Source organism: Neofelis nebulosa, chromosome 16 (genome assembly GCF_028018385.1).
Source record: "Neofelis nebulosa isolate mNeoNeb1 chromosome 16, mNeoNeb1.pri, whole genome shotgun sequence".
Classification (NCBI taxonomy): Eukaryota; Metazoa; Chordata; class Mammalia; order Carnivora; family Felidae; genus Neofelis; species Neofelis nebulosa.
The window spans coordinates 31,922,970-31,945,397 of NC_080797.1; the positions used below are offsets into that span (position 1 = coordinate 31,922,970).

Sequence of the window (22,428 nt, forward strand, 5' to 3'; positions counted from 1 at the left end):
AGGTAAAAACAGAAAGTCAGTCAACGTGGTTGGGGAGATGAGGAAGGCCCAGGACGACATTGAGGAAGAGACTGCCATGTCAAGCAGGAGGCAGAGAACAAACAAGTAAAGGCGATTCTTACAAGATGGTGAAGGTGCCGTTGTAGGTGTCGGGCTCCAGCACGGGCACTCTGCGGAGCCTCTGCTGTACGCTGAGACCGACACACGACAGTGTCTCACCTTTGCAGGTACAGAGCTCACATATTTTGAGGTTTGTGGTGGCATTCTGTTCTGGTTGCCAAGTTAAAGTTGTGTATGCCTTTTCTGAGGTATAGTTTACAAAATGCACCACAGGATGTTGAGTTGTTGGAGGAAAACCTGTCTCAAATGACTCTGGTTGCTGACTTACAGGAATTTCTAGGTCCATAGGTGGAACCGTGACTTCAGTCAGGTTTCGATGTTGCCTCTGAACCTGTTTTGGATGTGCAAGTGTCACCTCAAGGTCCTTTGGGGGAGGAGTTGTAGTCTCCTTCATGGGTGTAGAATGTTCAGCCTCTGTAGTAGGTTCTGGAGTTATGGTAACCCCCAAGTCCACATGATGAGCTGTGACACTGGGCAATGTTGGTTGCTGACCTTGATCCTTACTTGGAGTAGGAACTGTCACTTCCTGTTGGGATGGATACTGAACAACCTCCTTAGGTGGCTCTGGAGGCTGGGTTGGGGTCTCTTGCATGGTTAGAGAAGGTTCAGTCTCTGTAGTGGATTCTGGAGTTATGGTAAGCCCCGGGTCCAAATGTTGAGTTTTGGCCTTATTCAAGGTTGAATGCTGAACCTGAACCTGCTCTAGGTGTGCAAATGTTACCTCAAGGTCCTTTGGAGGAGCTGTAGGGAACTCTGGAACTAGAGTTGGGGCCTCCTGCTGGACTGGGGTAGGTTCAACCTCCTCGAGGCGCTCTGCAGGCTGAGCGGGGGCCTCCTGCTGGACTGGGGTAGGTCCAGCCTCCTCAGGGTGCTCCGCAGGCTGAGTTAGAGTTATGGTAAGATCCAGAGGTTTAACAGTGACATTGGGGAAGCTTGGCTTCTGAGCTTCACTCTGACTTGGAGATAGCACATTTACTTCATGATGTGCTAACAGTTGAGATATGATGTCCTTAGATGGCTCTGGAGGCTGAGCAGGGGCCTCCTGGGGGGTTGGAGAAGGTTCCACTTCCTCGGGGGCCTCTGTAGGGTGAGCTGAGGCCTCCTGCTGGACTGAAGAAGGTTCGACCTCTTCAGGGGTACTTGAAGGCTCAGCTGGGGCCTCTTGTGGGTTTGCTGAATTTCCATCCTTAAGGGACTCTGGACGCTGAGATGGAGCCTTCTGCTCAAGTAGAGATGTTTCTGTCTCTTCAGGGGGCTCTGGATGCTGAGCCTGAGCCTCCCCTTGGGGCAAAAAAGATTCAGCTTCCTCAGGGGACTCTAGATGATTTGGGGTCTTCTGCAAGGGTGGAGGAATTTCAGCCTCCTCAGAGAAGTTTGGAAGTTGATCTGGTCCCCCTGGGAAACCCATAGGTAGGTTCTCCTCAGGATATAGGAGACCCATATTGGAATCTAAATAATCATCCTGCAGCTGTTGTTGTAGGTGCTCTTTATTTGCAAATTGGTTTGGAGTTCCAACAACTTTGGCAAGCCTTCGATGCTGAGCTAGATCTTCCTTCAAGTTTAGGGGTGAAGCAATAAACTTTGTTGGCTTTGAACTCTGACTATCCAGAGATGGAACAAGCATTTCAAATGATTGGTGATCTTCGGCCTGATCTAAACCTACAGTTTTAGTCTTACTTTTGAGTTGAGGAGGCGGAGCTATGGTCTGATTCTGATCCCAACCTGGCATTGGAACCACCTCTGGGAGCCTTTGATGCTGGGTTAGCTGGTCATTCAGATCCTCACCTGGCCCTGGGGGTAGTTCTCCAACCGAATCCGTGTCCAGGAATGGAACCAAAGTCTCGGTCAACTCCTTAGGCGGGGCCAACATCTGGGCTGGAGCAGAGGACCCCAGGTAATTAAAGCCCCCGGGCTCAGCTGGGGGTGTAAGTGCCTGGGGCGATTCGGGCGGGGGATCAGACGAGCGCGAAGACCAGGGCTCAGCCGGCTCCAGGGGGTCGGCGGTTAGCTGGGCTGGGTCCAGGGCCCACTCCGGAGGCTGAGCTGCCTGGACCAGCAGCCACAACGGTTGCCACATAAGGAGAAGCAGTGGGGCCAACAGGCGTAGCCAGGACATGACACGCGGAGGCTCCGGGGCGCAGAGACCCAGGCGAGTAGGGTACTGGCACTGGGCCCTGAGCGGAAGCCAAACCATAATGGCAGCTTCGTGATGCGCGCGCGCGCGCACCTTCAGCAACTGCGCGCCCCTCCCACGCCTACGTCCCACCCTTTATTTATGACATCTTTAGCCACCTTTATTAGCTCCCTGGAGATGGGCTCCACACCACCAGGGCGGGCCCTTTTCCCAGAATCACTTGGGGCCCAGGCCTCCCTCCACCCTGTAAAGGCCACCACACCCCCCTCCCCCCACACTCCCCCCGCCCCCCACACTCCCCCCTTCCCCACCCCCCACCCCCCCCCCCCCCCCCCCGCCCCGGGGCTACTCACAGCAAGGTAGTACTTGGACTCCGATCTGGGTGGCCCCGGACTCCCGCAGCTCTGAGGGGTGGAAGGGTGGGGGAGTGGAGCAGAGCTTCCAAGGAAGCCACAGGACCTGGCATCCTGGGAAATTAAAAAATGCTAGTCCAGCTCTAGCAATTTGAACTCTTGCTCTTCAAAGCTTAAATCCGAGAGACGTTCTTCCTCCCCCTGGCCATACTGCTTCCAAGAAAAGTAGCTGACCTGCAAAATAAGCACCAGTTAGGGCGACGGGGAGGAGAACACACTTCACAGTCAGATATTCTAAAATGTTGCCATTTCCTCTAAATTCTCAATACCCATGGCTGATTATTAATTCACCACTCTGTTAGATGGGGGCCTACCACTGAATCTGCTATGGCCCCAAAATGTCTGTAGGAGGAGTTTTGGGGGGAGTGCTGAGCAATTCATTCTGGGAAAGAGGGCCGGAAACCAATTCTAGCCCTTTATTTACACGGGGTGGGAAAACTTCCCCCATCTCATCTTGACTGGACATAGCCATTGATCTAGAAAAAGTAACAAGGCCACTTTTCAGAGGTCCACTCTGTGCGCCCACATGGAGAAGGCACTTAGGATGTTAAAGTCAGCGTGTTAAACAATTTTCTTGAAATACTGTAACAGCACTCAGTTTACTTCCTTCACAGCCCCTTTTCTAATGTATTTTTAGTCCTTGCTTATGGTCTGGCACAACCTCTAGCATGTAAAATGCAAGAGAGAGGGGGTTTTTATCTTAATCCCAATGTCTAGCACACAGGAATAGTGTTTATATGGAACTGATTCCAAGACTGGCCTCATGCAGGAATGGATCTGTTGTTATAATCAGGTTTCTGAAATCTTTAGCATCAATGCTGAATCTTTTTCTCATCTTTTCACCTTTTTCAGGAAGCTAGACCTTTTTTTTTTAATTCTTTTTTTCCTGAGAGAGAGAAAGTGTGAGCGGAGGAGAGGGACAGAGGGAGAGACAGAGAGAATCCCAAGTAGGCTCCACGCTCAGCACAGAGCCCGACGTGGGGCTGACCCCACAAACTCTGGGATCGTGACCTGAGCCAAAATCAAGAGTCGGATGCTCAACCTATGGAGCCACCCAGGCAACCCAGGAAGCGAGACTGCTTAAAGCCTAAACTTGGAAACGTCTGAAGTTTCCTCGACTGGTTTGATTTAGATTCAATTAACATTATTATTTTGCACGAAAAATCTTCCAGTGCTTTTTCAGAAAGTAACCATCTTCTCTTTCTCCACTCTCTTCCCTTCAAAACAAACTTTGCAACTGTGGGGTGAGTTAAATATTCAGAAATCTAGGGGCGGCTGGGTGGCTCAGCTGGCTGAGTGCCTGATTTCGGCTCAGGTCATGATCTCGCAGTCTGTGAGTTCGAGCCCCGCGCTGGGCTCTGTGCTGACAGCTCCGAGCCTGGAGCCTGCTTCAGATTCTGCGTCTCCCTCTCTCTCTGCCCCTCCCCAGCTCACGCTCTTTCTCACTCTCAAAAATAAATAAACATTAAAAAAAAATCTAAAAAAAAAAAATTCAGGGCGCCTGGGTGGCGCAGTCGGTTAAGCGTCCGACTGCAGCCAGGTCACGATCTCGCGGTCTGTGAGTTCGAGGCCCGCGTCGGGCTCTGGGCTGATGGCTCGGAGCCTGGAGGCTGTTTCCGATTCTGTGTCTCCCTCTCTCTCTGGCCCTCCCCCGTTCATGCTCTGTCTCTCTCTGTCCCAAAAATAAAAAATTAAAAAAAAAAAAACTTTGAAAAAAAAAATTCACAAATCTAGCCCCAAATTAAGCTCTCAATGACATGAAACACATTTTTGCTCCTTTTTTTTTTTTTAACATTCTGTATGTGGCACGTTAGTATTTTCTTTTAGAAATTATTTTGGCAACTTAATCCCTAATTCAGGACATCCATGTGAGTGATTTACAGAAAAGTTCTTCAGCAAGATATTCACGCAAGATATATATGAGATGCCGACATCTGGGTGATACATCCTATTTGAATGGCATAATGGTTTCAAACGCTGTAGTATAATCACATTTAAGGCCATAGTTACTCTGTTCCCAAATCCTTGAGATTCTGTTTGAGGGGAGCTCTAAAAGGCTTGTGTCCTCTCCTATGTCCACAACTGTGGGAGTGCTCTGATGAAATTTGCTCTCCAAATTTCAATTAAGGGGTCAGAGCTAAGGGTCAGGACTTCAGGAAAAGCCCCAGAAATCCCCTGCAGTCAAAAGCAGTTTCTGAGTTTCACATTTCCCAAAGGATGATAGAGCTAATGCCAAAGTCTTCCAAATTCTGCTGGTTGCTTTACATTATGGCTACAGTGGCTATGTCACCCTTGAACTTTAATCTCCACATACTTGAATTAAATCCTGCAGCTCGTCTTCAGTACTGGCATCTGTGATCTCTTCACAGGGTCTGTATTCCACAGCTATTTTACCACTTTCTGAAATAAAGTGAATAAGGATTGGAAAAAAAAAAAAAAAAAAAAAAAGAGGGCGCCTGGATGGCTCAGTCAGTTAAGCGTCTGACTTCAGCTTAGGTCGTGATCTCATGGTTCATGAGTTCAAGCCCCATACTGGGGTCTCTGCTGTAAGCACTAGAGCCCACTTCAGATCCTCTGTCCCCCTCTCTCTGCCTCTCCCCTGCTTACTCTCTCAAAAATAAACATTTAAAAAATAAATAAAGTTAACAAGATCAATTCAGAATTTTCCTTGTTCTAAAACTGGCTGTATACAATGATAGCACCCAATAACTAGACATTCTTTTTATTTATAAAAGCAGAAAATAAAAGCATTTTCCTAGAAGTGTTCTCATCTCACACTTCAGTTGTTAATCATAACTATGTGTGAAAAAATACACATGAAGTTAACAACTGTGTGGTTCAACAACGCTATCACCTTAAGAGATAGGAACTAAGGAATAATGACACAGGAAGTTCAAAACTACGGAAACAACAATGTTCAAAATCAGATGACTAGACAGTAAGGCATTAGGTAGAGGTCAGTGTGAGTTCTGGAATAGAGACCATGGACTATAGCTGATACTTCATATTAGAAACAAGGCAAGTGTCTACTCCCGGAAACAAAATCCCACCAGATACAATGAACAATGCTTTGGAGGGAGGGGGAGGGGGAGGGGGAGGGAGAGAATGCGCTTGGACAGTTTATTGGCAGAAATGGCCCATGTCCCTTACAGACAATACAATTCCCCTTAAGGCAAAGTACAGCTACAACATTTTGATCGTGTACAAGGGATACCATAGCATGTTAGGGAGAGGTCAGCAACCCAAAGGTTTAGTTTGGTTCTTAGAGGTTGTTACTCAGAATTGACAGCTAACGGAGATTCTACCTGATGACCAGGGAAGTCAACTTTCACTGCAAGAGCTGTCCAGGCTGGAAGCCTGAGACCAATCCAGGGTCAACTCTTATGGGCAAATAAGGCCTCTGAAACTTAGCTAGGATTTCTTAGTCTCTAAGCCTGCAAGACTGTGAAGCGGCGAGGGCGGGGTGGGGGGGCAATTGTTTGGGGACTCATTACTAATTATAAAATTCCCTTGGAGCACAGCCTGTAACATTCACACCATTGTAGAACTCAAAAGAGAACACAATCGATGCTATTCAATAGCCTGACCACTTTCAAGGTTCACAAAAATATAGCTGACCCTAATATAAGAATCATATTCATGGCACAAAAACAGACACATAGACCAATGGAATAGAATGGAAACCCCAGAACTAGACCCACAAACGTATGGCCAACTCATCTTTGACAAAGCAGGAAAGAACATCCAATGGAAAAAAGACAGTCTCTTTAACAAATGGTGCTGGGAGAACTGGACAGCAACATGCAGAAGGTTGAAACTAGACCACTTTCTCACACCATTCACAAAAATAAACTCAAAATGGATAAAGGACCTGAATGTGAGACAGGAAACCATCAAAACCCTAGAGGAGAAAGCAGGAAAAGACCTCTCTGACCTCAGCCGTAGCAATCTCTTACTCGACACATCCCCAAAGGCAAGGGAATTAAAAGCAAAAGTGAACTACTGGGACCTTATGAAGACAAAAAGCTTCTGCACAGCAAAGGAAACAACCAACAAAACTAAAAGGCAACCAACGGAATGGGAAAAGATATTTGCAAATGACATATCGGACAAAGGGCTAGTATCCAAAATCTATAAAGAGGTCACCAAACTCCACACCCGAAAAACAAATAACCCAGTGAAGAAATGGGCAGAAAACATGAATAGACACTTCTCTAAAGAAGACATCCGGATGGCCAACAGGCACATGAAAAGATGTTCAACGTCGCTCCTTATCAAGGAAATACAAATCAAAACCACACTCGGATATCACCTCACGCCAGTCAGAGTGGCCAAAATGAACAAATCAGGAGACTATAGATGCTGGCGAGGATGTGGAGAAACGGGAACCCTCTTGCACTGTTGGTGGGAATGCAAATTGGTGCAGCCGCTCTGGAAAGCAGTGTGGAGGTTCCTCAGAAAATTAAAAATAGACCTACCCTATGACCCAGCACTAGCACTGCTAGGAATTTATCCAAGGGATACAGGAGTACTGATGCATAGGGGCACTTGTACCCCAATGTTTATAGCAGCACTCTCAACAATATAGCCAAATTATGGAAAGAGCCTAAATGTCCATCAACTGATGAATGGATAAAGAAATTGTGGTTTATATACACAATGGAATACTACGTGGCAATGAGAAAGAATGAAATATGGCCTTTTGTAGCAACGTGGATGGAACTGGAGAGTGTGATGCTAAGTGAAATAAGCCATACAGAGAAAGACAGATACCATATGGTTTCACTCTTATGTGGATCCTGAGAAACTTAACAGAAACCCATGGGGGAGGGGAAGGAAAAAAAAAAAAAAGAGGTTAGAGTGGGAGAGAGCCAAAGCATAAGAGACTGTTAAAAACTGAGAACAAACTGAGGGTTGATGGGGGGTGGGAGGGAGGGGAGGGTGGGTGATGGGTATTGAGGAGGGCACCTTTTGGGATGAGCACTGGGTGTTGTATGGAAACCAATTTGACAATAAATTTCATATATTAAAAAAAGAAAAAAAAGAATCAATCATATTCACCCAATAGGTCAGTGCCAAAAACAAAAACTGAAGCTGAATTGATTCCAAAAACATAATCTTATAAATTCTCCAACAGGAAAACGATGATAACAAGTGAACATATTTTCTCTGCTTACCATGTTTCAGGGATAGTTTTAAACTTTTCCATCATCTCATTTGCTCTTACAATTCATCCCCCATGAGGTGAGTTGAATTATTACCTTTACTTGGCAGATAGAGAAATTGCAGCTTAGAGAGATTGATTACATACTTCAAATCTGACTATAAAACCTAAAATTGCATAAGAAATCTAGGAGACAGAGCTAAGATTCAACACTGACATCTAAAGCTTCAAAGTTTATTTTTTTTATTATTTATTTTGAGAGAGAGAGAGCACATGGCATGTGAGAGTCAGGGAGAGGCAGAGAGAGAGGTAGGAAAAGAATCCCAAGCAAGCTCCACGCTGTCAGCACAGAGCCCGACATGGGGCTCAATCTCACACATCGTGAGATCATGACCTGAGCTGAAATCAACAGTTGGACGCTTAACTGACTGAGCCACACAGGTGCCCCCAAAGCTTATACTCACAATAGTATTCTGTGTTATGAGCAAACAATCAAGAAAGAAGACTGGGTCAAACACTTTCTGTGTGGACAGAGGTAAGTCACTGTATATCTATATACTGGGGACAAAAATATTTGTGGTCATTTCTCTCACAGATGCCACAAAGAACAAATTTGACACTACCGCTTTGAAAGCATTTGGTGAATAAAAGAATATGAAGTGTTTTCATCCAATTAACTTTTCAAAATGAGTTTATTTGCTCGTTGAAACTGATGTACTGTACGGACAATCAAATAAGTCTTACCTAAAATCACAATCAACAGCTTCTGGAATGCATCTGACACAGCCTTCTGAATAGCAAGCTTCTGGGTTGTCCTCCTTTTCATAAGAAATGATAATGGCCCTGCATCCAACCAAAACAAATGGATTTAACATGCCTATCTGAATGATAACTGATTTGGGGGTTATATGTGTAAAAGTGAAAATACATCCATGATTCGTAGTTCATTATCTGAGCAAGTAAGGGCAGCCACAACACAAGGTTGAATGACTCTGCTGTAGGTATATCCTGGCAGGGCACATTTTTACTGCCCTGATCTACTCCAGAAGTTTCGGAAGTACCAAAAGGGAGACACAAGCCAAGAAAGTGGCACAGATCTCACATCGCTCGTAGATTTCAAATGGACAAGCTGAAACTATAGTTTCAGACCCTACTGCAGACCCTACTCTCCTGTGCATCAAGGGCTGGAGTCACATGGGGAGAAGGGTTCGGTGGTAGTGCACATGACCGCCTGGTCTCTTCCTGGGCATCACCCAAGGGAGCCTTACTCCCTTAGCCTTGCTAACAGCCCTGCCCCTCCCTGAAAACCCTAAGCCTAAGTGCTGTAGACACTGGGAAAAAACACAGTACCAATGGGAATACCTTTTCTAGGCATCTGTATTTGACTCTTTACACTCCAGCCCTTTTATAGGAGGCAAAGGACTCAACATCTACACAAGAGTTTGTTTAAATCTTTAGATGATTACTTTGCTGGGATAACTGCAGGCTGCAAGAGATATGTATTTGAAGGACTATTTTAGCACAAGGCGAATTCTTAACCAAAAATGGGAAAAACATTACTTCCCTCCTCCTAAACTTCTTGGCAGAAAGTCAGCTTTAGAATTTTAAAGTTAAAGGTTCCTTCAGGTATTGCCTGAGATAAAAGCCTGTACTGTAGGCCAGAAAAACTCTGCCTAGGGCTTTAGGAGCTTAGCAAAGGGGAGGGCTGGATGATGTATCTGAAAAGATGAGTTTTTAGAAAGAAAGAGGGATTCTGCCTCCCCTCCACCCCCACCCCCACCTCCACTGTAAACAGACCTTCCTCCAGGTCATCCAAAGTCTCCTCGGCCATGCCAGCTCCGGGACTCCGGCACTCATAGGATGGCAACACCACCTCTAAAGCACAGAAGAATTTCAGGCTCTGCTTCTGAAGTGGTGGCACAGTATCTTCATTTGCCCTTTCTTCAAGGTCAGAAAGATCCTGAAGCTGTTAGGATTTTATTATTATTATTTTTTTATGTTTATTTTTGACACACACACACACACACACACACACACACACAGAGGGAGAGAGAGAGAGAGAGAGAGAGCGCATGAGCAGGGGAGGGGCAGAGAGAGAGGGAGACACAGAATCCGAAACAGGCTCCAGGCTCTGAGCTGCCAGCACAGAGCCCCACGCGGGGCTCAAACTCACAGACCGTGAGATCATGACCTGAGCCGAAGTCGGACGCTCAACTGACTGAGCCACCCAGGCGCCCCGAGCTGTTAGGATTTTAAATGGAAGGTCCTTCCTTGGATCTGAATGTAAGCTTCAAGATGTTTTGTTATTAAAAACAAAACCAGCGGCGCCTGGGTGGCTCAGTTGGTTAAACTTCCGACTTCGGCTCATGTCCTGATCTCACTGTCCATGGGTTCGGGACCCGCGTCGAGCTCTGTGCTGACAGCTCAGAGCTTGGAGCCTGCTTCCGATTCTGTCTCTCCCTCTCTTTCTGCCCCTCCCCCGCTTGCAATCTGCCTCTCTCTCTAAAAAAAAAAAAAAAAAAAATGCAACTAAACTCCAGCAATCCCAGCCCACAATGGAGGTATCCTATAGCTTCAAAATCAAGTAAGACTTACAAATGGATGAAGACAATTGGTTTTTATTATACACCATACAAATACTGGAGAAGATTATGGACACCACCGCCCAAGTTACTGAGATTATTATGAATTCTTGGTGGCAGGCTCAGGTACTTCCAGTTAGAGGCCTCTCACATCTCCCCACAACCCAGTTTTCTCCTCTCTGAAGTCCAGAATTTCAGTGTTGAAATGATTCTAATTAGTCAGAGAAAATCTATAAAGTTTACCTTGATGATCCTTTTTGACCATCCATTGAAACCAAAGTAATAATTTGCCAGTTCTTGGCACTGGGAGCTGTTTAGGGCAAGGGCCTGATGTTGAACCGCCTTACGTTTGGTGCCAAGACGAACCTAAAGACATAAGAAATAGACCTGAAAATATCATAACCTGACACAGAGGCTTCCTTTGGATACACCTGAGATTTATCAATACCTATTTCATAGAGAGGTTGTGAAGCTCAAACTGGAAACATTTTAAGAAATCAGCCCCTAATAAACCCTAAATAAACGCTATGTACTATTTTTACGCTATAGACTTTGATGCATCATTTCCAGGGCCCTTGATTAATCGGCTTTCTGTGATCTCTGATATTGAAAGTGATGATGAAAGCAACTAAGGAAGCCCTCTGGAAGCAAATTATAGGGCTGTAGGTAAGCAAGGGAAGTAAACTTTTTGCTGTCTCATCCCGTAGCTCCTGTTTGAGAATATGACCTCAAGAGCAGATAACATGGACCTGAGTAGGACCTGAATCAGCAGCACCCACCCCCCGCAAGTTACTAACCCCTGTTAGAAGAAGGAATATACATACTTCTGTAAATTTTATAAGCAAATAAAACAATAAGAGGTTCATTTGCCTTAATAAGCTTCTTTGAGAATGCAAATACCTCCAGTGTTAACTCTCTAAATAACGTACACGCTACAGTGTATTTCTTACATCCTCTAGTTCTTTTTTAAATGTCTATTTCAAGTGGGGTGTAGTATATTAGTATATTCATAAAAATTCAAATAATTCAAATAAAGTCAAAGTATTATTAACTCTTTATTGATTTGTTTGTGCAACGTCCTCTATCACTAGTTTATCAGTTCCTTAAGTGCTTGAAGGAACCATATTTTATTCTTTTCTCATTCCTACAATCAAGCACAGGTCTATGGATTAAGTGAATGAATGAGTAGATGAAAAAGTGAAATTACTTTCTCCAACTGAAGCTGCCTGCTAGGAAGGAGAAATGAAGACGAACTTTTAAATGTTGAGTGCTACAGCACAGGCTAATGGTGAGGCAGAGTGGAGCTGTTCTGGACAACCAGGAAGCTTCAGAAGGGCCTCGAGCCCCTGAGTGGTAGAGACAGTTGTCACCTTAGATAACCTTGCCACAGTTCTTGCTGGCAACCGTTTTCCTTCATGCTACTGAAAAAAAGCTCTCAGACGCCTTAGGCCTTTCCTTGATTTTACTGTAAGATGTTATTCTTGGGGCGTCTGGGTGGCTCAGTCTGTTGGGCATCCGACTGCAGCTCAGGTCATGATTCTCACAGTTTGTGAGTTCGAGCCCCGTGTCAGGCTCTGTGCTGACAACTCACAGCCTGGAGTCTGCTTCCGATTAGGTGTCTCCCTCTCTCTCTGCCCCTCACCCGCTCATGCTTTGACTCTGTCTCTCAAAAATAAACATTAGGGGCGCCTGGGTGGCTTGGTCGGTTAAGCGTCCGACTTCGGCTCAGATCATGATCTCACGGCCTGTGAGTTCGAGCCCCGCGTCGGGCTCTGTGCTGACAGCTCAGGGCCTGGAGCCTGTTTCAGATTCTGTGTCTCCCTCTCTCTCTGCCCCTCCCCTGTTCATGCTCTGTCTCTCTCTGTCTCAAAAATAAAGAAACGTTAAAAAAATTTTTTTTAAATAAACATTAAAAAATTTTTTTTAATATGTTCTTTTTAAATATGTATTTATAAAAGGTAAACAAACAAAAAAAACAACCAGAAACTATGTGTACTTGCCAAAGTATAAAGGAACACATAAGTAAATTGGGCAACAATTTCAGTAGGCGGTGGGGTGGGGTGGGTGGTGGTGGTGGTGGTGGTAACCCAAGGCTCTGTGTTAAATAAATAAAGAAATTTAATAGAATGCTCTCTCCTGTCAGCTATATATTGACTTTGGGCTTTATGCTGTGAAATCTCAAAATCCATTTGTGAAATGGTCTTAATGTCCAATGAGAGAAAAACACCTCATTACTCACAACTGATACAAAGTAATTATTTCATAATCTGTAATAGCTGAGTGGCTGGGTGACATCTTCACAGGCTAGAAGCTTGCAAACTCAGGAATGCCTGACAGGTGATCATTTCAATCATAGGGAGTGGAGCCAGGATTGAAGACAGTGTTGAACAAGTGGAGACAGTATACTCAGACATTTGAGAAGGATTCTTAGATTCGATCCAGATTAAATCAGTAAGGAAGGGCATATGGGTAAGAATAGGCAGTCAAGTCCGTAGGAAGTAGCTAGACTAAGAAGCCAGTTAGACAAAGCTGATGAAAACATACAATTATAAAGTGAAAGGTTTGGCAATCTAAGCCTCACTCAACTTATTCAAAGGAATTGACATGGCCCTTGATAAGGAAATGGTGATTGAATTGAGGCACATAATGAGGCACATTTCACCTGTGCCTCTCTCTGGCATGAAAGCCTCCTACGTAATCAAACCTAACGTTTTGCTGTTGCCAAACTGAACTGTTGGACCATCAATTCGAGTTTTCATTTTTTTTAATGTTTATTTATTTTTGAGAGAGAGACAGAAAGAGAGAGTGCACGCAGGGAGGGGCAGAGAGAGAGGAGACACAGAATCCGAAGCAGGCGCCAGGCTCTGAGCCATCAGCACAGAGCCCGACGCGGGGCTCAAACCCAAGAACCGTGAGATCATGACCTGAGCCGAAGTCGGAGGCTTAACCGACTGAGCCACCCAGGCGCCCCCATCAACTCTTGAGTTTTAGCACTAGCATTTGTTAGCTGTTAGTCCATCCATTTTGTTGTCGGTCAGCGGAGGACTATCCTGTTAACTAGGAAGTAGTAGCGGATGTCAAAGTTTAGGAGAAAAATTGTGATGGAAAAAAAGAAAAACAGAAAAAAACTCATCGGTGAAATTTCCTTCTTTTTGCAAATTAGGAAAAATGATTGCAACATTTGATTTTAGGGGCTGAATCCCTTGGATCAAAGAATAGTTTGAGCCTCAGGCCTCAGTACCAAGGACAGTAAGAGCCTGAGGGGCAACCTAAGATCTTGCACAGAACAGTCCCTTCCAGCACGTTCTAAATAGCCCTTCCTGCTCTTTCTTGTGGACACAAATCTGGGAAATCTTGCTAAAATGCAGGTTCTGGTTCAGTGGCTCTGATGTAGAACCTGAGATGCTATTTAAGAAGCTCCCAGGTGGTGCTGTGCTGAAGTTTTTATAAACATCTGATATTGGGGGCCTTAAAGTTGAGGCAGGGAGTATGGAATAAAGAAACCGCAGGGGAAAGTAGTGGTCAGATGGAATTCTATCCTGGCAATGGAAGCCACTGTGAAATTTTCCGATTTGGGCTCTACACGGATCCCGTCAGACAACTCTATGGGAGGTGGGTTTAGTGAGACTGCTCTAGAAAAGAGAGAAGGATGTCATCTAGAGTAACAGTAGTTGGAATGGAGAAAAACGAGACGGATGGAATAGTGAGGAGGTAAAACCATCCAAATAGAATTCCCAAGCTCAGCAACACGGGTACATAAGGCAAATGGAGGGAGTTTGGTCTTTTTTTCCCTAATCCAGTCAGACCCATTTCTCCTCTGAACAATCCTGTTACGGATTCGTCAGCAATCTGCACAAGCAAGAGGCCAGGCTAGAAGTCCATTGTTGCCCTTGCTTTGGGATTCTTCCTGCTCTCTCTCAGGTGACTTTACAGACCAAGTGGCCATCACGCCTCCAGTGCTGGGAGAACGCGTCAGCCTGAGCCTTGGCTGACACCAACCCGTCACACCGGTGCCACGCAGCTCTGTGATGAATGCAGCTTGGAAAATGGAAGGAGGCCAGAGTCTTCTCAAAGGCCAGAAAACGAAACACAGGGAAGCCATACGTGTTGGGGAAAGGACATTTTGAGAGTCCACAAAGACCCAACATTGCTGTTACAGAATTCCTGCAAGGGGCACCTGGGTGGCTGATTTCGGCTTGGGTCGTGATCCTAGCGTCGTGGGATCAAGTCCCGAGTTGGGCTCTGCACTGTGTGTGGAGCCTGTTTGGAATCCTCTCCTTCTCCCTCTTCCTCTCTCACACAAAAAAATATAAATAAACAAAAGAAAAAAAAAAAAAAGAATTTCTGCCAGAGATGCAGGTCTGAATCTAATCATGAGAACACAGTTAGGAAAACCCAAGAAATGAGGAACATTCACAAAACACGGCCTGTGTTTCTTTTCAACTGTCAGTGTCACCAAAGACAGAGAAGGCTGAGGAAAGACCTCCAGACCACAGGAAATAGCAACTAAACGCAGCGTGTGTGCCTGTGTTGAGACACGAACCTGAAGGTTTTTATTTTTCTTCACTATAAAAGTCATCGTTGGGACAACTGGCGAAATGTAAATATGAGTCTTCATCAGATAATAGCATTGCATCACTGTTACATTTCCAGAATTTAATCATCGCACTATGGTTACGTAAGGGAAAGTCCTTGTCCTCCCCCCACCATGTTTATTTACTTATTTTTGAGAGAGAAAGAGAAAGCGTACGCGAGAGGGGCAGAGAGAGACAGAGGGAGAGAGAGAATCCCAAGGAGGCTCCACACTGTCAGCGCAGGGCTCAAATTCATGAACTCTGAGATCATGACCTGAGTTGGATGCCTAACTGCTTGAGCCACCCAGGCACCCGGCTGTCCTTTTTTTGTTCATCGATTTTATGTCTAAGTAATCTCTACACCCAGCATGGGGCTCAAACTCACAACCCTGAGATCAAGAGTCGCATGCTCCACCCAGGTACCCCAGGGAAAGTCCTCATTGCTAAGACCGCATTGTATTTTAAGGGTGAGGGGTCATGATGTCCCCAACTTACTCTCAAAAGGATTCTGGAAAAAAAAAAGTGAAGTGTTAATATTTATACATAGAGAGAGACTAAGCAGACGTGGAAAAATGTTAACAACGGGTGAATCTAGAATCACTCGCAACTGCTCTGCAGGTTTGAAAGTTTTTTAACTAAAAAAGAAGAAGGTTTAAGAGAAGGTCGCAAGAAATTGTTTGCTGGTTTGGAGAAAGCGGCTAAGATGCCAGAGGCAACTTCTGAACTGGGGAACTGGGCACCTCTTCGATTCTCGAGAGTTACTGGCGACAGAGGATGTCCCGCCCATCGGGGCTGCTCAGAGATCGGGGGTGCCCTGAGACTGGGGGTGGGCAGCCCTAACGTCTCTTGGAAAACGCTGCCTAGGCACGGTTTCATCTTCAAGTTCCTGGGGCTGACTACCTCCCCCGAAATCTCAGAAGGCTGCGCCCTAAAGGATCCAGCTTGTTAGAAAAGCGCCGCCTTGCAACAGGTCTTACTGGGCCCCGTATCGACGTGCCATCATCCCAGGTGACGGGTGCCCCAGGCTCCCCACCGCCTTCCTCGGAGCTCCACAGGGTGAGAAGGCGGCCGCCTGAATTTTTGCTCAAATGGTGTTTTCTCCAACTCCAAGTGGAAAAATGGGCCTTGCTGATCATTCTTTTCCCTTTGCACCTGGGCCAACGAAGGACGCAGAGAGCGGCTGGCCGGAAGGGCTACCTCGAAGGCCATTTTTACTTTGCAGACAGACGGTGGTTTGTTTCTCTGCTTATCTGGACGTCGGAGGAGAACAATCTGAAAGAGGGCTGCTAAGCAAGAATTCTTTCGCACCGTTCCTTCATTTTTTTTTTCTCTCTCTCTGCCTTTTTTATTATTATTTTTTAATGAAAAGGAAAAAAACCTCTCCTGGCCCAGAGCCTAAAATCTCTTACTTGTGATGTTAATCTCTCCTCCCTGGCTCTGAGCCATTGCTGTTGGCTCTGTGCCTGTTTAATATTGTGGTTGCTGATAGCAGGTTCTTAGTGTTTCCATTATGAAGCTCAGCTTTGGAAGTGTTTTCTGAGATGGACGTACAGTCTTCCAGGCAAAGAGCCCTTACTCCATGCCTGGTCATCCACATGTGGCCCAGGGGTCCCCAGCCTGCATTTATAGACTACTTGGCCTGGAAGGGTGCTTCTGTAGGGCTCTTCGGAAAAGCTCATTCTCTGTGAGATGCTTCATTCCCTAAACATCTCTTGGAATGTATTTGAATTTGGGATTTGGGTTAAGAAGGGTCACGTGTATGGGGCGCCTGGGTGGCTCATTTGGTTACGCGTCCGACTTTGGCTCAGGTCATGATCTCACGGCTCGTGGGTTCGAGCCCCGCGTCTGTGCTGACGGCTCGGAGCCTGGAGCCTGCTTTGGATTCTGTGTCTCCCTCTCTCTCTCCCTGCCCCTCTGCTGCCTGCTTGCACTCTGTCTCTCAAAAATAAATAAATACTAAAAAAAAAATTTTTTTAGAAGGGTCACTTGTCTTAACGTTTTTTCTTTTTTTTTTAAGAGAAATGCCACATTAGGTATTTTAAAAAGAGTGTTTTCCCTTAAGGCTTGATAAAGAAAATATTTTTGTCCCTTTACTCTCCTGTCTCATTTTCCTCAACCCCATTTTTCATGACTTATGTAAGACTTGTTTACATACTGAAGACTTTTTCAACCGAACTAGTGAATAATTCTTTCATTTATCACCCATGGCCCACTGTTGTGTTCATTCAGACAGCCGGTGTAGGGCAGAAATCTTCCCCATCTCTGACGCTTCCCACTGAGGGGCACTCTGGCCACACGATCCGTTTCTTGGCAGCTGAGGTGGAATGTGGAAAGATCAAAGGACATAGAATGAAAACACTGGGGACCTCAGTTCTGTCAGTTATTAATCATGTGGTCTTGGGCAATTCATTTAAATATCTTTCAACAGGAGCGCCCTCATGTACAAACTGAGCAATAACAGTATCTACCTTAAGATATTGTGAATGAGGGGCGCCTGGGTGGCTCAGTTGGTTAAGCAGCCAACTTCGTTCGGCTCAGGTCGTGATCTCACAGCTTTTGAGCTCGAGCCCCGCGTCGGGCTCTGTGCGGACAGCTCGAAGCCTGGAGCCTGCTTCGGATTCTGTGTCTCCTTCTCTCTCTCTGCCCCTCCCCAACGTGTGCTCTGTCTCTCTCTGTCTCTCAAAAAAGAAATAAGTGTCAAAAAAATTTTTTTAATAGATTTTTTAAAGATTTAGAAAAAGATATTGTGAATATTAACTGAGATAACATGTAACACAAGGCTCTCCTAACTTTAAGTGCTGGGATATTACACTTTGGTGGTCACTTAACGGGAGCTCCATGAGTGCCTATTGAGTTCACCCAACTTTTTATAACTGCAGGAGGTGTTTTTTGGTCTGGCACTGATGGAGTTTTCCCACACGGTTTCAAGAGCTGTCTTCCTGCCCATTACATATTATTGTATTGCCCATTATGACTCCCAGGCACAGCCCAGAACGAATACAAGGACTTACTGGACTGCCTTTACTTACCACTCCCATCATTTAGGTGATCTCTGCACCCATCGTGGGGCTCGAACTCACGACCCCGGGATCAAGAGCCCCGCGCTCTACTGACTGAACCAGGCAGGCGCCCCATCCACACAGCACACACGGCATTTGGAAGGGTGACAGCAACACGTGAGCCATTAACGTAATTTCTCCCAACTGAAATCTTCATTAAGAAAAGGTCAGGGTGAATATGCAAAACAGGGGCAAGTCACGATAAAGCCAGTGAGGACTCTCCTGCATCAGGAGCGAGGTCATCCCTAGGCCGGGTGGCAGCTGCCAGTTGCGGGCAGCATGTGTTCAAAGTCTTGCACAGACTATGGAAAATCCATAAACAGTTCAGGACAAAGACTTTTGCAGAACTGTTGTCCTCCCCACATGGTGAGGTGTGCTGAGTAGTTGTGGCTGTGGATATTTTGAGATGTCCTCTGGCACTCGATGTCAGCCGAGGAAGGCGCACGGGGACTAAAAGGTAGGAAAAAGAAATTGTTCGGACGTCGGGCTCTAGGAATAGAGTTGTCGTTTCAACTTTGCTCCTGTCAAGGAGCCCTCAGGTTTATCATTAGCCCCGTTTTATTTTTAACTCGTTTCCTTTGCCTTTGGGTCTCTGGGGCCGGTCTCTCTCTCTCCCCTATCATGGTGTTTCCACCCAGGTCCTTCTTTTCTCAGAATCTGATCATTTTCATCTCCTTGGCACGTGTCACCGGCTTACCATCCTTCTAACTCCCGGCATCTGATTTGAGCTGGACGCAAGATGACCCAGCTGTCCTTCCATCCACACTTAACTCTGTATAAAAACTGAAGACATGTTTGGAAAGCCATTTTCCTGACTATTCCGGTTGATAAGCATGCTTTATAAGGCACTAAACCTCTGAGAAAATTCCTCCCAATAAAGACTTTTTGAAAAGACAAGATCATAAAGGATATCATGACAACTACAATCCCTTTCAGGAGTATTTGCTGCCCTATAAAACTTGGAGGAAAAAAACGTTTTTTTTCCGACATTGCTTCTGTAACGTGGGAGGGACTATTTCCCTTGCCTCTCTATGAAAATTTAAACCCTCAGCCGGGCTTGAAAAACTCAGGTAGCAGATTCCATATACGGTCTTATAATTCAATTTTTAGAGCCAAATATAGCATATTAGTTATACGAGACTTTGTGCTCCAAGGCCAGACTGACCTAGAATCAAGTCCCAGGGCTGACGCTTGCTAGCTCTCATCATGTGCAGACCACTTGCTCTCATTAAGACTCAGTTCTCAGCTGTAGAATGGGGATAATAATAGTTGTGAGCTTTGAGTAACAGCATGGCTATAGATAGGCTAGCAGGATGCTGGGCTCATGCTCAGTAACTATTCCTGCCAATACCCACATGACTATCATCACTATTACTCCCCCACTCTTGAAGACGGTGCTTCCTAGCTGGGGCCAGCTGGTACCCTCTACCCTTCTGCCTCCCTTTGGCTGACAAGAGGGGCCCAGGAGAGTCGGCTTGCTCCTCCTGTACTTTGCAAAAGGGCCATTAGGTGGGGCCCTGCCTTCATCGCCCACGTCAGCAAGCAGTGCAGATTCTGGACTTTGGAACCTGGGTAAAAGGTGTGAGAGAAATGTCGAATTCTGCGATGGCTGCTCAGATTGAGCAAATGAACCCGCGGCTCTGGTGAAGCGGGGGCTTAGGGTCTGCAATGCAGCAAACACCGCAGCCCCCGCGGCTTGGCGCCGGGCAGGATAAGCCGGGTGGCCGGCGTGGAGGAGAGGAGGTGGACTCCCTTAGGACCAAGAGCTCAGTGTTGAAGAGACGGCATGTTCGGAATCATTCATCAAGCCGTGCCCAGAAGAAAATGATTATGAAGACTCCTGGGGAGTGAATTCCTAGAGGCCACTGGTCACTCGGAGAACGTGCTGCTAGGCTCGTGCCTTCTAGTTGCGACGTCTCACTGCCAACGCGTGTTACTTACAGACCACTGATCTGGAAAACCTTGGCCCCTCCATTCACTGAACAAGGTCCAAGAAGCCACACTCAAGGTTCTGTTTTACCCCGACTCATGCCCATAACCTGTGATTTCAGAGTCCACGTGGACGACCCCTCCAAGGGCAGAGCCTAGTGCATTTTCTGCTCCTCCTCTAACGACCTTCACGTCATTCTACTTCTTACCCGCTTCCTCCCAAGCCCCAGCCTGGTCTTGGATCTCCTGGAAGTGATTCCACGTCCGAAATCTGGAAACTCTAGTTGCCTTTTCTCCAGCCTCAACCTCACTCCCAGGCACTTTCACCTTGACCTTGCTGGGCCCTCCACTCCCCGAGAGCTTCCACTGGTCTCAAGGCTCATTTCGACTTTCACTTACTCACTCGGTTTTCCCATAGCCTGCCGAGCCCACCCTGAAAGCAAATCCCGAATCAGTCCAACCATCTCCTCTGCTCCCACATGTCGGCTGCAAAGCACAACTGGGAAAGTGACACAATTCCTTAGGCTGGTGGCACTAACTCTTTCAAAAATCCCCAAACCACCAGACTGCCAAACCTTTCAGGACATCCTCTTAACTCCTCTGGAGTCGGCTCCCTCCTCTATTTCCCGCACAGGTTATCTTGAACTTTCATCGGCCTCCTTAAGTCCTTTTTTTCCTAAGTCCTTCCTTTTCGGTGGATGACACTTCTTCTCACATTCCTGGAAAGGAGAGGTCATCAGGCATGGCCACCTCTTTCCCTTCCCTGGAGACATATCCCCGCCCTCTGGCCTCTCCTCGTCTCTTGGAGGTTTTCAGGAAGACCATCCCCTCTAACTTCTGGGAGCAGGTTCTTTCTCCTGCTTCCAAACTCTCACCCACCTGCTGGTTCTTTCCTCTCTATATTTCACGGGCAAGAGTTCATTTATATTTTACCAGCTGATGGGCCCACATTTGTTTCTTGTACCCCATGCCTTTCCCTGGGTTCACTTCTCAAATATATCTTCAATAACTTCATTCATCTATTGTTGCTAAATCAGAGAAGTCCAGTCAGGGTTATTGCTGTCCCTTCGTGTGTGATCTTTCTTCTGAAGCAGCTTCTAATGACTTTTTAAAAATCTCTGATATCCTGCAGTTTCATTACAATGTGAGTAGATACGGACTTATTCTTGCCTATCTCCGCAGTCTCCAGAGAGGTAGTTGAGGGCAATCAGATTGCTTGGGGTTAAATCCTACCACCTAGCTGTGACACTATCACCTATCCATGGCAAAATCCTGAATTATCCCAGACCCCTGAGCTGGTCTTCCTGTCCCATTCCCAAATTTAATCTGGCACCCATGTCTCTTTCTCGTCCTAATTTACCCTCTCCCTCTTTCTGCTGTCACTGCTTTCTTTAAGCTTTGGGCGGTGTTCCTTCTCATCTGATCTACTGCAAACCTCCTGTTTTCTCAACTAGCCTCTGCCTGCATTACAATCCTGCCTTTCTTTCCAGTCCCACCCTCCCTCCTGTGTTCTCTATAGCATCTTCCACTTGGTGCTGCAATGAATTAATGCACTGTTGAGGTCATCTTCTCCTTTCAGTGCAAAATAAAGGACTCCCCAGGTTCTCACTGGGAAGTGGAGACATGGGGATCAAGGAAGATAACTGGTATTTACTAAGCATCTATTAACTGTAGGAATTGTGATAGGTGGTTTTATCAATTGTTTGGTGCAGAATATTCATTATCATTTAAAAAACTGATCCAACGGCCGGGGGGGGGGGGGGGGGGGGGGAGGCGGCGCCTGAGTGGCTCAGTCGGTTGGGTGACCGATTTCGGCTCAGGTCATGATCTCACAGACTGCAAGTTCCAGCCCCGTGTCAGGCTCTGTGCTGACAGCTCAGAGCCTGGAACCTGCTTCTGATTCTGTGTCTCCCCCTCTCTCTCTGCCCACCCCCCTTCTTGTGCTCTGTTTGTCTCTCTCTCTCTCTCAAAAATAAACATTTAAGAAATTAAAAAAAAAAAAAAACAACCAAAACTGATCCAACTGGGTAAGGAAAATCCAGGGGGAAGAATGTTCAAAACATAAGAATTTACTCCATCTCCAGGGAATAAGAAACACCCAAGGGAACAGTCTTTAAACCAGAAGGCTTAACGTTCTTGTCAGTTTGGAATAATAATGGTCAGGGACAACACAAGTCAATTCAGGTCTGTGGACAACAGCTCTGCCTCCTCCACCTTTTAAGGCAGGTGCTGACTGCCCTTGAGACAAAGTAGGACCCTTCGGCCACCTAACCCCAACTCTGCAGCAGGAAAAACCCGTTCAAGTCCCCGAAGGTTTTGCCCAACAGAACCACTTCTTGACTTTGCCCAGTGTAACTAACTAAACACCTGTTATCTGAGGAGGGCACTGGCTTGGTACGAGATAAAACCCACAGACTTTAAAAAGCCCTTTACATTGGACCTTCCTGTTTGCA

At 46.1% G+C, this 22,428-nt stretch overlaps 2 protein-coding genes across 2 annotated transcripts in view; both read right to left on the reverse strand.

The window, feature by feature from the left end:
• Positions 1–792, reverse strand: part of LOC131497278 (leucine-rich repeat-containing protein 37A2-like) — a 45,228-nt gene extending 44,436 nt beyond the window's left edge. Inside the window, exon 1 of the mRNA XM_058703471.1 lies at positions 123–792. Within this exon, the coding sequence (XP_058559454.1) occupies positions 123–712 (590 nt within the window). The 5' untranslated portion in view covers positions 713–792. The remainder of the gene's footprint in view (positions 1–122) is intronic.
• On the reverse strand, positions 715–14,992 carry LOC131496953 (leucine-rich repeat-containing protein 37B-like). Its single transcript, XM_058702831.1, has 6 exons — positions 14,957–14,992; positions 10,657–10,779; positions 9,629–9,797; positions 8,576–8,674; positions 842–1,995; positions 715–732 (listed from the first exon to the last, which is right to left on the reverse strand). Exons 1-6 carry the CDS (start codon positions 14,990–14,992, stop codon positions 715–717), a joined length of 1,599 nt encoding a protein of 532 aa, XP_058558814.1.
• Between the last annotated feature and the right edge of the window lie 7,436 nt (positions 14,993–22,428).